Source organism: Camelus dromedarius, chromosome 7 (assembly GCF_036321535.1).
Source record: "Camelus dromedarius isolate mCamDro1 chromosome 7, mCamDro1.pat, whole genome shotgun sequence".
Classification (NCBI taxonomy): domain Eukaryota; kingdom Metazoa; phylum Chordata; class Mammalia; order Artiodactyla; family Camelidae; genus Camelus; species Camelus dromedarius.
In genome coordinates this window covers 29,446,371-29,465,261 of record NC_087442.1, presented here as the reverse complement: position 1 = coordinate 29,465,261, position 18,891 = coordinate 29,446,371, and the positions used below count along the sequence as shown (strand labels likewise).

Genomic DNA, 18,891 nt, shown 5'->3' with positions numbered 1-18,891 from the left:
TTCCATTACAGCTAATTATAAGAAATTGAATATAGTTCCCTGTACTATACAGTAGGTCCTTGCATTTAAACATGTTTTTAAAGATGTTTAACAACCCATTTTCATTCATAGTATAAGATGTAATGAAATCTCAGAAAAGATTAGGTTTGAAAGTCAAAAAAGGAGCCAAAAATTGTATAAAGTTAAAATACCCTTGAAAATCCCTTAAATCATCCACAAATTATATTAATATATGATTTAGTATGTATTATATGTTAACAAGTTTAGTGGAGGATAGCTCGTGGTAGGGTGCGTGCATAACATGCATGAGGTCCTGGGTTCAATCCTCGATACCTCCATTAAAAACAAAATAAATAAACCTAATTACTCCCCCCCCCAAAAAAAGAGTTAAAAATTTAACCAATGACTCTACATTTAGAGGAAGAATGGCATGTCTACATTGTAAAAAATCTAGAAGGTAAAATAATTCTTCCTTTCAAGAGAACTATAAAATCTCAAGCAGTGAATTGAGAAATTGGGAAAGAATTCAAAAGTATTTCTGCTTCCTGTAGAGTTTAACTTCCGGTTTAATATTCAGCCTTTGTAGCCTAAATATATATTAGTATGTTTGATGGTTGAAGCATTAAAGATAGAGTCCTTGGGGTCAAAAGTTGGCATTTAACTTAAATTGATAATGGGGAAACTGCACTGAAGTCAGTTGCCCCCAAACTCCAGTACAATTTAAGAGCCAAGAACACAATTGAGTAAAAGTTTTTCACTTATTATTCGTATGTTGAATTAAATGCCCTACAAATTTTTAATCAGAAAGGCCCTGAAAGAATGTATGAGTCCTAGAAATTGCTTTTCTGTCTCATTCAAACTGATGTTTAATTGATATGTTCTGTCAGGAGGTATAATAGATTCCAGCATTTAGGATGAACCATTCAGTAGCCCTGGGATGAAGATGGGGAATGGAAGTGGGATATGAAATGTTACATAAAGTAAATTTTAACTGAGGGGGTATTTTAAAGAGGAATTAAATATTTGAGGGGAAAATCTCATGCGTATGATTGTTTTCATACTATTTTTGTTGATAACATTAGCATTAGAATGGTACCAAAAAAAGCCACAAATTTTAGAATTGCAGAATCATAAAATCTTGTCAGTTCAGTGGTTCCTAAATGCTGTTTCCCAGATTGGCTATGTTAGAAGTTTTGGAACGTTGATTTCTGGTCTTCATTCTCAGAAACTGATACGTTATGTGGGCTGGAACACTGAAATGTGTCCTTTATTGGGATGGGGGGCCACTTCCACTCACCATCCATTGTTCTGATTGTGTAGTCTGGCTTGGAACCACAGTCTAGTTTTTTCTTTAAGGGTAGTTTTTATTTTATTCAAATTCTTCTCTTTCTATTTCTTCCACTGTATTCTCCTTATAATAAAAGTTTGGACATTTTTTCCCAAGTGAAGCTAACTGGATCAAATAGATTCTGCTTTTAAATTATTTTCCCACTTAGATAGAACTGAAAAAGATACACTACCATGGAGTACCACTGTTATTATGTTTTAAATATTGAAAATGTAGGAAACATTTTTATCATATAGAATTCCCAATTTTATTTGTGAGATAGGAATAACTATAACTGTAAGTGTCAGTATTTTTAAAAATACGTTTCAAGTGAAAGCTTCCATTGTTTAAAATCACTTAATTTAGAAATCAAATTAGTATTTATTGCTTAGCAAAAGGGATTGTTTTTTTTAAATTGGGTCATACTACTGAAAAGAGGTATATGAATAGGCAGTATTTTTTTTTTTGGAATAACTTTATCATTTTTGTAAAAATGATTCATAGTCATTCTAAAATTTCCAAAGTGCAGAAAAGAACCTAAAAATCACACTAAATTCTACTCTGTAACTGTCTACTCTTTGAATGAAATATTTCCAACCTTTCTCAATTTAAACATATGTATATAACATTACATAAATATGATAGTGCTGTACATGCTGATTTATCCCCTTCTTATTTATTGTATTATGGATATATTTCCATGTTGGTAAATGTATATGTACATTATTTTTAATGAATGCCCAATTTTACACTATAAGAACTACAATCTTTATATTATATTTAACCAGTTTCTTAAGGTAGGTATTTAGGTTATTTGTGTTCTTTTTTAGTGAAAAAATTAGGATACATTGTTATATATAATTTATGATAGCAATTATGAAAAGTAGCCAAGTGTATAGGAAAAATAATGACAGAAAATACACCAAGATTAGAATAGTATTTTGTTTGTTGATGAAATTATGTGATTTTTTTTTCCTTTATATTTTACAAAGTGCTTGGATTTTCCAATTGGAAGTTGCAGTTTTAAAGTTATAGTTTAATGATTAATAGGCACATGTCTATATAGTAGAGTCTAAAATTAGGACATATTTAAGAATCAAAGCAACCAAAGTGAGATTACTAAATCAAATAAAGTAGTTATCTGTAGTGAACTAAATATTCATTTGTTGTTGACCTTGAGCTGTCTGAGGAAAAAAATACCTACATCTGTACTGTGTTCACAAACTGTTTCTTGTTTAATCACTTTTTCCATGGAGCAAATTCATTTGAAACTCATGATAATATTGTCAGACTAAGAGGCTTAGTGCTAAGTCTTCTGCAGATCTTATCACACCATCTTTTTGGTGTAGTTTATCCACTTTAGTTTTTTGGAGATATATTCTAGTTGACCTGCATTCACCATAAGGGTATGAAATAACATATATTTTTGTTTCATTCCCTCTCCTACTTCCTAACCAAAATTTTTTTTCTTTTTTTTTTCCCCCATGAATGCCATGATGTGTTTTTGTGATTATTTTGGTCATCATAGTGATATTTTGATCTTCCTTACATGTTGGGCTATGGGAAGGGTGTTAATATAAGACCAAATAACATACATTCATTACATAGAAATTTCAAACTTAGAAAAATAGTAATATAGAAAACATTTATTTTGCAGATGTTCGGTTACTGCTTAATAATGATAATCTTCTCAGGGAAGGAGCAGCCCAGTAAGTATTATATATTATATTAAAATAACTAAAGTGCCATAGGAAAAAATATTTTGAAAGTGTTAAGTACTAATCCATGAAATGGATATTTGTACATCAACTTCAAATATATAACATATATGTACTAAGTTAGAAGAGAAGTATTTTTGGCCACAGAAGGACATAGGGACACAATTATAACAAGAATTTCTCTATTCATTGTTTTTGTGTTTGGCAGTGGCTTATGCACTCAGTACTACATTTTGACATTTGCAAAGTTGGATAAAATTATTTTAGAAGCTCTGATTTTTTGAAATTGTGTTTGCTTTAAATTTTGTTTGAGTTTTACTTTTTGTTAAATGTTTGACCCTAATAAATTTTTGAGGGTTAAGAGCTTGTTTTATTTAACCATAAATACCTAAGATAGTACAGGACACACATTTACTTAAGAAGTATTTACTGGATTTGTGAGTGATTCAGAGAACAAGACAATTCTAAATCTTAGTACATCATCTTTGGACCATTGACCACAATTATGAATTGCCACAACCATCTTAAGATTTCAGAGAAATAATTGGTTCTCTTCCTACTCCCACCTCCCTAAATAAGGTCTGGGGACCCATATTTTAGGCCAACTCCATTACTCATTTGAAAATGATGAAATTAAACAGATTTTTAAGTACCTTACAAAGTGTGTTTTAGTATCTATACAGTCACCTGCTTTCATCCTTGTATACTACCCAATATGTAAAATCCTGAGTAATGGGGGAAGGTTGCTTTAATTCTATTTTTGTAATATTTAAAGGCTTTATCAAATTAATTTTTTCTTAACAGTTAATCCTAATGATTGTAGAGGCTCAGCAGACTTCTAGGCATATCAGATTTTGCTTCTGACTTAAATTCCTGTTATTTTTTCCCATTTTTTAAAATTGAAGATAGTTGATGTAACTTACTATGTAAGTTACAGCTGTACAGCATAGTGATTCAATATTTTTAAAGGTTATATTCCATTAATAGTTACTACAAAATGCTGTTTATATTCCCTGTGTAGTCCAGTGGATCCTTGTAGCTTATTTATTTTATATATAACAATTTGTACCTCTTAATCCTCACCCCTACTGGTAGCCACTAGTTCATTCTCTATACCTGTGAGTCTATTTCTGTTTTATCATATTCACTAGTTTGTTTTATTTTTTAGATTCCACATATAAGTGATATCATACAGTATTTATTTTTCTTTGTCTGACTTACATCATTTAGCATGATATCCTCCAAGTCCATCTTTGTTATTGCAAATTGCAAAATTTTGTTATTTTTTATGGCTGAGTAGTATTCCACGGTGTATATATTTACATCACAGTTTCATTATCTGTTCATCTGTTGATGGACACTTAGGTTGCTTCCATTTCTTGGCAGTTGTAAATACTGCTGCTATGATCATTGGGATACTTGTGTCTTTCTGACTTAGTGTTTTTATTTTTTTCAGACATATACCCAGGAGTGAAACTGTTGGGTCATATGGTAGTTCTATTTTTAGTTTTTTGAGAAACCTCTATACTGTTTTTCATAGTAGCTGCACCAATTTACACCAACCACTCCACATCCTTGCCAACATTTGTTATTTGTGTTCTTTTTAATGATAGGCATTCTGACAGGTGTGAGGTGATAATCTAGGTGTGAGGTGATAATCTCACTGTGGTTTTAATTTGCATTTCTCTGAAGATTAATGATGTTGAGCATCTTTTCATGTGCTGGTTGGCCATCTGCATGCTCTCTTTTGAAAAATGTCTATTCAGGTCTTTTGCCCATTTTTTTAATTGCCTATTTTAAAATTTTTTTTGATATTGAGATGTATCACCTCTTTATATATTTTGGATACTAACTCCTTAAGGTCTTATTTGCAAATATTTTCTCCTATTCAGTAGGTTGTCTGTTTTGTTGATGGTTTCCTTTGCTGTACAAAAGCTTTTAGGTTTAATTAGGTCCCATTTGTTTATTTTTGCTTTTATTTCCTTTGCTTTAGAAGACATATCCCCCAAAATATTGCTAAAATGTATGTCAGATTGCTCTGCCTGTGTTTTCCTCTAGGAGTTTTATGGTTTCCAGTCTTACATTTAGGTCTGTAATCCATTTTGTATATATACATATATACACATAGATATATGTGTGTGTGTGTGTATATATATATATATATATATTGTGTTAGAGACCGTTCTGATTTCTTTCTTTTACATGTAGCTGTCCAGTTTTCCTAACACCGCTTATTGAGGAGACTGTCTTTTCTACATTGTGTATTCTTGACTCCTTTCTAGTGGATTAGTTGTCCGTAAGTGGGTGGGTTCATTTCTGGCCACCCTGTTACATTGATCTATGTGTCTGTTTTCCTGCCAGTACCAGACTGTTTTGGTTACTATAACTTTGTAGTATAATCTGAAGTCAGGAAGTGTCATTCCTCCAGCTCTGTTCTTCTTTTTCAGGATTGTTTTGGCAATTCAGGGTCTTTTGTGTCTTTTTATTTTTTAAATAGCAATTTTTATTTATTATTTTTTAATTGTGGGAAAAATATACCTAATATAAAATATACCATTTTAACCCTTTTTGGTTGTACAGTTCTTTGACATTAAGTGCATACACACTTTTGTGTAACAATCACCACCATCCCATCTTCAGAACTTCTTTTTCATTTTCCCCAATTGAAACTCCATACCCTTTAAGCAGTAATTTCTCATTGTTCCCTCTCCTCAGCCCCTGGAAACCACCATTCTATTTTCTGTCTGTGTGAATTTGACTTCCCTAAGCACCTCATATAAGTGAAATCATACAATATTTGTCTTTTTGTGCCTGGGTTATTCTATTTAGCAGAATGTCTTCAAGGTGCATCCATGTTGGAGTATGTTGTCAAAATTTCCTTCCTTTTTAACACTTACTATATACATATTCTACATTTTGTTTATCCATTCATCTGTTAATGGACAGTTGCCACCCCTGTAATCATTATATTAAAGTGCTTGGTAGAAATCAATTTACTTGATATCTTTGAATTTAGTTATTACTTTCTGAGTAAATGGCTTCTTCTAAGTTCTTTAAACCTAGTTAAGTTATGTATTCAAGTAAAATTAATTTTCTTTATAATAGCATATAGCATGTTGACAGAAGTCTTATGGAAATAAAACATACAGCATTTATGAACTTTTAACAGCAGCACTCTCAAAGTAAACCTTTCCTCTGAGTTTTCTGTGGTAAATAAATGTGTTGGTTGTTTCATGGAGGTGCAAAAATCAGTGGATTTTTTTCAGTTAAGACAATGAGAAACTTCATTTTTTGGAAGAAGAGTTTTTCCCCTACAGAATAAAGTTTAATGAAGGTTGGAGAAACACTCATAAATATATAAGTGGTATGAAATAGTCATATATTTGACTCAAAAATGATGAAAGTATTGAAATTTTAATTTGTCCAAAAGAGTATTTATCTGATGATGGTTGTTACATTTAAATAAATTGGATTTGTTTTAAAAAGAGATTGAAATATGAATTAAATTTCTCTTTATTGTGGGCCAAATTTCAGGGACAGTCCTTGTCCATGTTTCAAGAGGTATATACATTTAGATGCTTGATATTTTGATCTTTTAGGGAAATCAGTCGCTGAGGAAATCTACCTAATGATAAAACAAGATGTTTATGGTATGACCTCAAAAAACATTAAAATTTTCAGTAGAATCTTCCAGATTTTCTTGCATGTGATTATACTCTCAGCGAATGATGGCTAACTAGATGAACAAGTAGAGAAAGTATTGATTCTTTTTGTTGACTTCAGGAGTATTCCTTGTATAGAATTTCTCAAAACTAAATATTCATTCAAATTCATTTTGTAGATGTCTGAGAGTATCTGTGAAGTACAGAAATATGCCTTAAGTCATTGACTGACTTTAAAATTATGTTACTCTTATTCACAATGAACTTTCTATGAAATAACTTTCAAGCAAAAATAATGTTAACCACCCTTCCCCGAGTTGTTCACTAGACTTGGTCTTGAATTACATTTGAAATATCTTCAAACCTGATTTCACCCTCAGAAGATAATGTATCACATATCATTGAGGCTGTCCAAAACTGTATAACATAAGCTTGGAAAGCATTGTAAAAACATCGGTGTGTCGTAGTGGCAGTTTCACCAGAGTAAGTGCATAGCCATAGTCCTGTTGCTTCTTCAATTAAATGTTTTGATTTTGAATTTCTTTTACACAAGTACATCTCTTTCTCTGTACTTCTTTTCCTCCTCCTACCTTTTCCCTGTTGCTTTAACTCTTTCTATCTCTTTTTTTTAAATTTAATTTTGAGAAATTGAGAATATTTAGTTTTGAGAAATTCTTCCTTTCTATAAGGGGAAAAAACATGGCTATTATTCTTAAGAGTGATTCTAATGGGACATCTTTACTAAGTGCATGAATTCAGTGTGTTTTATAGAAAAAATTAGATATATTGAAGACTTGGTACTCTCAAGTGTAGAAAACTTTGAAATATCCAGAAATAGCCTTTTATTCAACAGACATGAATGCCAGACTTCATCATGATGATGAGACAAATAAGCCTCTTAGGGATTTTCCAGTGGAGAGTCAGACATGTTCAGTATCAGGCCAAGGGAAATAAAATATGATAATAGAAGCATATCAAAGGCCTTTGGAGCCCAAAGGAAGAAATTTTTAATTTCTATTTAGAGGTGGTTTGTGAGCTGAGTTTAAATGACAAATAGAATTTGAATAGTAAATAAGAGAAATGATGTGGCTAAACTGAGGGAAACACATGGTGAGAAGTAAGATATAAATCACTAATAGTAAAGAGTGTAAAAGATCTAAATACAGGAATAGGTGAGTTAAAAATGGATGATAGGGCTACAGAATTCTACAAGGGCATAGAAATCATTGTTTTCACTGTGTCTGGTAGAGTGCTTAACACCTAAATATTTGCATGGTTGGAGGGGTGAGTGAATGGATGCTGAGTGGTTGGATGGAGTAAGTTTTCTGAACTGGACGGGATTTTGGAAGTCATCTAGTCCAAACCCCTCTTCTTACAAATGAGGTAAATGCAGCCCATACCAGCTAATAACAGGGTTTGAACAAAACTCAGAAATTCTCTTAGATATTCTGACTTCTAGGTTCCTGCTGTAATTGTCACCTGTAATTTAACTTGCTTTGAACATTTAAGATAAAATTTTACCTCTTTCGTATTCATTGTCTACTTTTCAGATTTTCTATTCTTCCACCATTCCCAAATTATAAATGGACTGGGTTTGATATTATAAGCAGTAAAAGGCCTAAGACCAAATTATTATCTAAATTTATTATTTAAATATGTCTTTTACTGGAAAATGAATCCTGAATTCTAAATGATTTAGAATTTTTGGTTTAATCTCAAACATACTTTTGAGATAAATTCATTTAAGGGATAGTAACTGCCTGGCTATATTGAGGCTATTCCTAAGAAAATTACAGTTTTAATGAATTAAGAAAATCTCCCTTTCCCTCCATGCGTTTCTATATTTGTCACCATCTTTTTTAACATGCAGTGTCAGGAATTTGACAGGTAGTAATTTAATCCTACTTTGCTATTTTTACAGTTACTAGTCTCCTCGTAACGCATCAGTGATGCTTTCCTCAACCAAACATTCCTTTCTAGGGAAGACCCAGTAGCTAATACCTGAAAATTCAGTGGATTTCTTGCCATCCAGATTAACTTGAAAAGCTTCCAAATAGATTAGATTTAGAGATGTATTCCTAAATTTTTTAATTCTCAATATTTTTCCTATTAAGTGGAAGAGATTTCCCAGGTTATAGATTTAATAAAATGGGGTGTGATCTTCATATATTTTTACATAATTTTCTGTGCTATGAGAGTTTTTCCTGTAAATGTATTATATAATTACATAATATATTATTCTTTACTCATATGAGAGTAGAGAGAGGCTTTAATCTTGAATCCATCTCGTCACCATTTCCTTGTTCAGACTCTCAGCTGTTCTGACATGGACGTTTGCCTAAAGATAGCCTAACTGCTTTTTCTGGCTCTAGTTGCTCTACCGCCCAATTGTCATACACACTGCTGCCAAATTAATCTTCTTTGGAAGTAGTTCTCAGTTCTCTTTTCTCAAAAAGCTTCTGTGATTCTGCTTTGCCTCCCAAATGAAGCAATTATTCCATCATGCAGGGCCTTTCAGTTCAATTCAGTAAATATAACTGAACACCTGCTATGTGCCAAACATTGAGCTTGGTGCTTTCTATGATGTTGGACCTAATCCATCTTCTCCTCATGTATTTTGCTCATCCTGGTCCCTGTAATTGAAATACTCTTTTCTTTGCAACCCTCCAATTTCTGTAAGACCAGAGAGCCTACCCATTATTTCATGACTAATTTTCAGTATCACATCCATTATGAAATCACTCCTATTTCTCTTTTCTTACCCTTGCTTCAGCAGAATGTAATTTTTTAAAGTATGTATTTTACATGATGTTTTATTGGTCATTCTCTTATGGTATTTTCTACTTTGTATTATGATTATGTTTATCTGTTGTCTCTCCTATTCAATTGTAAGCCTTTTGATCTGTCTGATTACTCTGTATCTCTCACAGCATCTACTCTGTTTCATGGTATATTGCATGCTAAACATATACTTAAATAATTGGATATATATCTTATAGGTGGCTAACCTCTTCATTCAATGAATGAAAAGATCAATTAAACTTACTTATTTAATTTTTCTAAACATTGAAAGCTGGATGTCATTCATCAGTTTTAAAAATAGCCATATCTGTATATTTTTCCTTAGTATAAGATCAATAATGGAGAATTATAATTTTATTTAACTTGTCATGTGCAGTACAGAAGACTTATTGACAAGTGAATTAGTTGTGATTTTTTTAAGAACATTAAATATGTAATTTTAAATTATTGGTGTTCTTTTTTAGTGCATTTGCACAGTATAACTTGGACCAGTTTACTCCAGTAAAAATTGAAGGTTATGAAGATCAGGTATGTTTCATATAAACACAGAATCTGGCTTTTCTTTGTTTCATTTATAATGGTTAATGTATCCTGCAAGAATTGTGAAGTGGTATGTTTATATATTTAAGAAAGTGTTCATTTTGATCATAGCCACTTGTGGGCAAAGTAATTGAACATTTAGGTTTTTTTGTTGAGACCAATAATGCTATTAGCAGAAAGTCCCTTTTAGAAATATTCAAATGTAATTCTTTTAAGATTTTAGAAAATAATTGCTTTAAATCTACTTTCTTGTTTTTTATAGGAAAAATAAATCAATCCTATATTAATCCAAAATCTAGAATATATATTAGTAAGATTTATATCATAATTTGGTTGCTCTGGAAATCTACAGTTCTTCATGTGAGTAACTTAGCATTTAGTAATTATTAAATCTTTTCCTTCCAAAGTGCAAGTTGGAATTGCTAAGCAAAGAAAAACCACAAAAAGTCACTAGTATTCTTATTTTTAAATTTTTTTGGTTTAAAGTTATTAGTAATTGAACAATGATTGTATTCATATTATGCTAAGCACAGTTTATATAAAACAATATAAAGAAGGAACTGGTAGGTAGAATATGAGAGTAGTAACAATTAGTTCTCAGTGGCTAATTATATCAAAGCTTGGATTTGGCTTTACTCATTATGTAATATGTAGTCTTGTTCTGGGGTTAGGAGACTAGACAGAAGATGACTTGTAAATAAAGGAAAAAATATAAACTTAGATAGATAGTTAGGGACATGTTTGTGTGTTATATACACACATATAGAGAGAGCCGTATAGTGTTTCATTTTATGAATCTCCTAAATTTATTTTCTTTCTTGGGAGATTTTAGTTTTTGATTGTTTTTTAAACTGTTATAAACAATGCTATGTTGAACATCACTGTACCTCCAGGCACATTGTTTTGTTAAGGTGAATTCCTAAAAGACTTGCTGAGTCCACAGAATGCATCTTTTTTAAAATGTTGGATAGCTCCCAAACTCATTTTATGAACCTAGCATAATTTTAATACTTAAATCTAATAAATATTAAACAAAAAAGGAAGCTATAATAACCTCATGTATGACTATAGATTTTAAAACTTTGAATAGATACTAACAAATAGAATCCAGAAATATATCAAGAGAATAATATGCTAAGATTAAATAGAATTTATTACAGGAATGCAAGAGTGGTTCCATGTAAGGCAATATATTGGTCTTATCAATTAGCCAACAAATAATAAAGAGAACACAGCCTTATGATATATCAGTAGACAGTGAAAAAGGATTTGAAAAATCCAGCAGCAAGTCCTCATTACAAAAACTATTGGTTTTCATTAAACAGTCTATATATTTAGGAAGAAAACTTCCTAAATATATAGACTGTTTAATGAAAACCAATAGTAAGTATCAAAAAAAGTAAATAGTCAATATCTACAAACACTAAAATAATTTTAGTTAACATAGAAAATTAACTAGATGTGTCAACTTATTATCATTATTATTTATCACAAATGGAAGCATAGTAAATAAGGCAAGAGAATGAGAATTCTTAAAGCTTTGAAAAAGAAGAGGATGCTCTTAAGCGTCATGATTTATATATTTAGAAATACTGAGAAACTCCCATAAAATTAACCTCCCAACCAAAAACAAAAAAACCATTAGACTTAAAAGAATTTCATGAGATGTCTGAACTTAAGGTAAGTATACAAAATGCATTAGCTTTCCTCTGTTGTGGCAAGTAATCACCTTTAAACTAGAAGTGGTTGGAGGAGCAGGAGTTTTCATTTTAAATAGAGGCAAAATTGTACATTAACCTAAGAGTAACCTTAACAGGAAATGCATAGGATTTTGAAGAAAATGGTGCTTATCTTCTTGAAACACATGAAACAGTATCTGAAGAAATGGAAAGCACACTAAATTCCATTTTGAGGTAGAAAGTTAAATTATTTTTAAACTAAATATGAATTTAATGCAGTTTGACTAAAATCCTGATTGTTTTTTAAATTGGTCAAAATTTTCATAAACTTTATGTGAAAAACATGGTTGAAAAAAATAAGAAAAATGTAAGAATAGTGAGAGAGAATTGCCTTGCCAGATAGAAGATGCTTTTAACAACCAATGTAAAGTCAAATCAGGGTGGTATTGTGTAGAGTAGACAAATAGATCAGTAGAACAGCATATCAAACCAGAATTTAGTACCAGATACATGAAAATTTTTCTACATGACAGGATTATAATTTAGACAGACATATATTGAAAGATATTGGTATAACTGGTTTCTATCAACTATAGGTACCATATAATTAAACCAGTTTTCTGTCTTATACAATATACAGAAATAAATTTCAGGTGGATTAAAAATTTGTAGAATAGTCTAGAATTTTAGGAGAAAAGAGTCTGCATGTATAAGGGCAGAGGAGACCATCTTAAATAAGACTAGAAACCTAGAAACTATAAAAGATGGGCATTTTGTTACATACCAATTATTTTAACTGTAGAATAAAACAAATACCTTAAACAAAGGACTCATAAATTAATATGAAAAAACCCAACCCAAATAAAAAATATTCAAAAGATTTGCTCACAGAAGAGAAAATGACCCACAAACATGAAAAGATATTTAGATCTCTTCATCAGAGAGATATATTTGAAGTAACAAGATACACTTTATACTCATCATAGTAAAGGAAGAACTGTTAGGCTATTGATGGTGATACTGTGAAGGGAAACATATCTCACATATTTTTCGTAGAAATGTAGATTGTCACAGCCATTTTTGGAAGTAGTCTAATTATGTATTAAAAATTAAATCTATAACCCCTTTTACCCACTGTTCCACTGCTGAGAATCTAAGAGAAGCATCCAATGGAAATAAAAACATTACTGTGTTAGAATATGTACAATAATACTTACTTCAGCATTTTTGATGTGCCTGTCCCTCCCCACAGAAAAACAAAAACAAAAACAAAAACCAGCCTAGAAACAAAGAGATGATCCACTAATAGTGTAATGGCAGAAGACATTATATTATATTCACATCATGGGATTTTATGCAACATTAAAAAGAGTGGTGAGAGGTTTACCAGTTGAATTTGAAGGATTTGTATAAAGTGTTGATGCTGAAAAAAACAAGATACAGAAAAATATATGTGCATATGTGTGCTTTTTCATTCCATTCTTACAAAACAGTGACCAAAAAAACCCCTGTATGTGTGTGTATATATACATAGATGTGTATATATTTATCTGTGTAGGGTTATATGACTGAAAAAAATTTAGAAGGATACATCCTGTGTTTACATAATTTACATCAAAGGGATGAGGGAGTCCTGACATAGGTATGTAGTCACAGATTGGGAGAGTTGCATGGGAGGGAAAAAGGGAAATTTAAAAAATAAAGCACAAAATGTCAAATTTATGCATGTATAGTTTAAATGTACATAAATGAAGAAATTACATTTTTTAAATTTTGGAAATGAATTGAAAACAGCTGTCAATGATTAGGTTAGTAAAAACAGGCAGCATTAAGTACTTAACAGTAGATGAGACTGTGGGCCAAGAAGTAATGTAAGACACACTGAAGAGGATTCTCACTGGATTAAAATCACTCCCTTGCAACCATTCTCACTGAAGTTTTCTTAGTTTTGTGAAACTGAAGACTGATAACAGAAATAGTAAACTGTTCCTAGTTCTCAAAAACAAACAAACAAACAAATCTGACTCTAGTAGTAAGTCGAATGTCTTTTCAGCAGGTAGCTGGATGTTATATTGGGAGAAAATCAGATCCACTGATCTAAGCTGAATGAGAGTAGCCTCATTGCCTTTATAGTCTACTCATTTGAAGTATTATAGTTGTGCCGTGTATTTAAACCAGTTGCTTGGAGTAGAATTATAGTTTTAAGGGAAAAACTTAAGTGAATTTATATTAGTATATCAGTATTTAAATGCTGTAATAAATACTTTTTTCCCCCAAAATTTATTGCATCATTGAAGGTATTGATAACAGAGCATGGTGACTTGGGAAATGGGAAGTTTTTGGATCCCAAAAATAGAATCTGTTTCAAATTTGATCACTTAAGAAAGGAAGCAACTGATCCAAGACCATATGAAGCAGAAAATGCAGTTGAATCATGGAGAACTTCAGTAGAAACTGCTCTGCGAGCTTATGTAAAAGAACATTATCCAAATGGAGTCTGCACTGTAAGTCATACAATATGTACTTTTTTCTTTTGTCTTATGTAAATATGACAGTGTTTTTGTAACATCTCAAAATTTACAGTAACTTACAGAACTGACATTTTATAACTTGACATTCCTTTTTTTTTTAATTAAATGTTTCTAAGAATGCTTGCTTTTTTTCTTAAGAAACTCTAAATAGTAAATATATTATGATAGCTGAAAATGGAAAAATAGTTGTCTCTTGAATTAAATCCAAGTAGTAATTCTCATATATTGATTAGAGGAGCATGATATGGTGAGATTTTTTAATCCCATGTTCATGACTCATCTCAGTAAGTTTACTTCAAACTTGTTTTCATTGTTACAAGATCTTAGAACAAATAAAATTCTTTGTAAGTGGAATCTTGTCCACATGTGTTTTATAGTCAAATTTATTATGTTTTTGTTTTTTTCATGTGGTTTAACCAATTTTTTATTTACTGGATAAAATATGGTAGAAAGTAGGAGTATTCTTTTTTCTTTCATAAGATTGTTTGTACCTAAATATGCTTTTTAGTCCCACATTTATGCTTCTGTGATCTTCTCTATAGCCAGAGTGATCTTTTGAAATGCAAATCAGATCATGAAAATCCCCTCCTTGAAATCCTTCAAGTGTGAAAGATTGCACATTGCACTTAGGATAGAGTCCAGGCTTCTAAACATGGCTTTTCAAGGCCCTGTGAACCTCACCTCTGTCTGCCTTTCCAACTTAAGCTGGTCATACATCCTGGTTTATACCTGCTGTCCCAACATAATTATTAATATTACCAATAGCTACCCCATTTCACTCTCTTAAGTTTCCTGGTTAGGACAAAAACTCATATTGTTCCCTTAAGGATCTAGTTCTTAATAATTATTTTAGAAGTATAGCAAGATAACCTAAAATACCTTACAGGTTCTTTCACTTATAACCTTGTTGATTAGGATTATTTTGGAAGAGTAGCTCAAGAATACGGTGGTTAGGTTGAGTTAGAGAGTCCTCGTTTGTTCTGAGGGGATTGAAAGGCACAAGTTACTCACCGCTTTTAAAGCAAGAGGTGAAATAACAGTATCATACCATCACAGGCATTCTCTTAACAACCTTTCTCAGTTATAAGTAAATAAACTTTCTCACCTCTATCTCAATACTTTTTTAAATGACTAGAGAAATGGCAATCCCTGAGACTGTGGAATAGAAGATGATAATCACAATCTACATTCACTTTTAGTTTGCATGGAAGCAACCAGATTGGTGTCTGTATGTTTAAAATAAATTATCTATACTTCTTATGATACCTATGTTTGGAATAAAAAGTATGGTATGTCTACGGTGTTTATGAATGTTTCAGAATACAGGGGTTTTTTTCCTAATAAATTATAGTTCATTAATTGTGAGCTCTTTTGTGATTCAGTAAGAATCTGTGATTAGGTGTACATATTTAAATACTTGTTTTTCTAGCTACTATATTGGAATGATGACCTACTTTGTATTTTTTTAATATGCTCTTGCCAGAGTGCTATACAATTTTCAGTATTTTATAAATGTTTAATGTTGGACATTCTGTGGCCCTAAATTCACTCTTTTGTTTATTTTCTTTACCGATAAGGTATATGGTAAAAAAATAGACGGACAGCAAACCATTATTGCATGCATAGAAAGCCATCAGTTCCAAGCAAAAAACTTTTGGTAAGTTAAAATTTTGTGTGTTGGGGGATTTTGACATTGCTTGTATTTTTTGTAGTTTTTGCTTTATTGATTGGGCCAATACTTTGTTTGTGTATGATTGACTAAGAACAATATAATATAAAACTTCAGCCTTTTGATATAAGAAGGGTATCTGTTCCATAATCAGCCTAATAATTAAAAGATAGCAGTAAATTCATTGATACTCAGTGAGAAGAATGTGGGAAAGTGTGGAGTGTTTTTAGAGACCAGCAAGCAGCATCCTAAGGGAACATGTGTGGCTTTGAGCAGACCAGTTGGCAGGCCCATATGCCCATTTGGGAAGGGGTTGTTCCTAAATGAGACTTAAACTGGGGGAGGAGGACAGAGGTAATTATAAAGTAAAGAATATCAATTTTTTGTGTGTGAACTTTAGTAACTCTAAAGTAGATGTTTTCATGTGGATTGCTTTTTGCTTGTTGGCCAGTATAAGGAAGTAATGACATGTTTTGTACACTGAGGCAAATTACAGTAATGCTTTATAATTTTTGTACAAATCATTTGATTATTCCTTGTAAACATTCAGTCCCCCAAAGCACTGACTTGCTGTATTAATCGTGGACCTTTAACAAGGTGTTACGCTTTTTTATTCTTAGACAAGACCTGTTATAAAATTCTGAGGCTATCCAAGACTTTATAAGTCTTGAGTTGAATTGAATGAAATCTTTACTTTTATCCCCCTTTTTTGATAATACATGCTAAGATCATCAGAGTAAATGTGGTCATAGTTTTACCTTTTACATATATTACTCTTTGACTTGTGAGCCAAGTTGGTTGGTGATGCTCTTGAGGGTAAAGTAACAAGTATCAGTAACCCCTGTGGACCAGTTCAGTCCCTGGCTCAAGTTTGGTCATGGTTTGTCCCACTTAACCAACTCAGAAATAAGTGCAAGTTTACAGGAACACTTGGAGAAATGCAGAATCATTATCACCAAAGGAAAATTTGTTCTGTTTGTAAACATGTTTTAATAACAAGCTGCAGTTTCCTAAAAATTTTGTTGTACTAAGTTACTTTTATGGATTTAATATAAATGTAGTGTCTTCATTTTAGGCCTAAAAATGTGTAGTATTAATTTACCAGTATCCCAAAAAAATAAATCTTCACAAAATTGCTCTTAATTTATGCTATTTGTACCAGGATATATAAGATCAATCTGGCTGAGAGTGAACTTGCTACTGAGTTTTAGTTTAAAATATATTGAGAAGTGTAATAGTAAGTTTACTAATTAGTTTTTTAACATACAATTTTTTTAGCATTAGCATATAAAAAATGAAAATGACGTCCTTGAATTTTCTAGTCTCACTATTTCACTTTACATATCTGAATTTTTTTTGTAAGCCTCTGCTTTGAACATTATGTCATTGAAGCCAAAAAATCACTTCTGTTTTTTGAAAAAGATAAACTTTATATTGACATTCTAAAGTGCTAGACATTACATATCACAATAACCTCAGTAAAATCTAAATATTTTGGTACAAAGAAATTGCTTCAGTTCGCTTCATGTACAGATAGAATAAAAATCAGAATATACTAGTCACAAACATTTCTTAGATTTCACTAGGGACATTCTCTTCTTGCTCGCTACCATTTCCCTAACATCTAATAGTATTGGGGGCTTAATAAATATTTGTTGAATAAATACACATTTGTAATTAAAGCATTAACAGAAGAGAAGGGAAGATACAATTAAAGGCTGGACATCTTGACTGTTTACTCCATTGATGAAGGGGTACTATCTACTCAATGCCATTTATTGTTATTGTATAGTAAGGCCTTTGGAAGGATCTTTTGAAACAGTTCTCAAATTGGTACCATTACTTGATTTGAAATTCCTTTTCTCTTTTTTTTTTCTTTTCACAATCAGTGGTGATATATGCATATTGTCTATCATGATTTATTATAATCAGAAATGTATAGCTTAAAACTCACTTGTACTTGATACTAGTAACTAAATAAAAGGAATAGCTTCATTTGGAATCATGAAATAAAAATGAATACATCTTTTTCCAACCAAACTTTAATGGATGATTTTGGATGCCTCACTCAAAATCAAAACATGTTATAAAATTCTCTTTTATTTTCTAGAATGTATAAATTGTTCTAATAATAGTACTTTTCAAATGAAAAGTGTTAACTTTAGATATGAGAGTGCTGTCATTCTCTTTCATGATTGGGCAGACTGCAAGAATATTGAAGGGAAACCAGAAGCAATTTCATAGCAAATCCAGTATAATGAATGATCTTTTCACTCTGTGACTACTTCAGAAATAAACATTGTTAAAAAAAAAAAAAAACCTAACAAGTGTAAGTTTGCATATCAGAATATGTCTTTGGCATGCAAAGAGCAAACAGAGGTTGAAAGAAAAAGAGTTACTATGAAAAGGCTGATAGAAAAAAATAGATATTCATTATCTGGTAGACAAAAATGAATAACATACCTCTTGTTTGTAATATCTTGATTTCCTACCGTGAATATGTATCAATTTGTATACCAAAAATCACTTCAGGATATAGGAGGAGGATGTGTGTGCCTTTTATGTAGAAAGTTTACACCTAAAATTGGATAAGGGAAAAAAAAATCTGACTCTTAAAACTCTTTACAATAACCCTTCTCTTTCCACATATCAAAATCTCCTTAAGAATGCTGTATTCCTATCTGCTTTCTAAATTATTTGATTCTTCATATCATTCAGTGAATGGTAAACTGCACTGATTATGTTTATGAAAGCCCTTGAGAATCTGAACATTTATTCACTTTTTCTTAATTAAAGCATAAGTGAGAAAGTTGCTGTAGCTTTGAACTGCATTTTAAGTCTTAGCTTTAGAATTCTGAAATTGCATCCATTATATAGGTCCTTTCTTATCAGTAGAGTGAAGATTAAATTAAATGTGGCTCATAGCTGAACTTAACCTTTTGATTCTTTTGAAAATTTCACTG

The 18,891-nt window shown here is 31.3% G+C and overlaps 1 protein-coding gene across 1 annotated transcript in view; it reads left to right on the top strand.

Moving 5' to 3' along the window:
* The window catches only part of CAPZA2 (capping actin protein of muscle Z-line subunit alpha 2), a 50,746-nt gene that overhangs the window by 24,407 nt on the left and 7,448 nt on the right, over positions 1-18,891 (top strand). The window contains exons 3-6 of the mRNA XM_031455258.2: positions 2,985-3,036; positions 9,974-10,037; positions 14,026-14,232; positions 15,837-15,916. Of these exons, the coding sequence (XP_031311118.1) occupies positions 2,985-3,036; positions 9,974-10,037; positions 14,026-14,232; positions 15,837-15,916 (403 nt within the window). The remainder of the gene's footprint in view (positions 1-2,984; positions 3,037-9,973; positions 10,038-14,025; positions 14,233-15,836; positions 15,917-18,891) is intronic.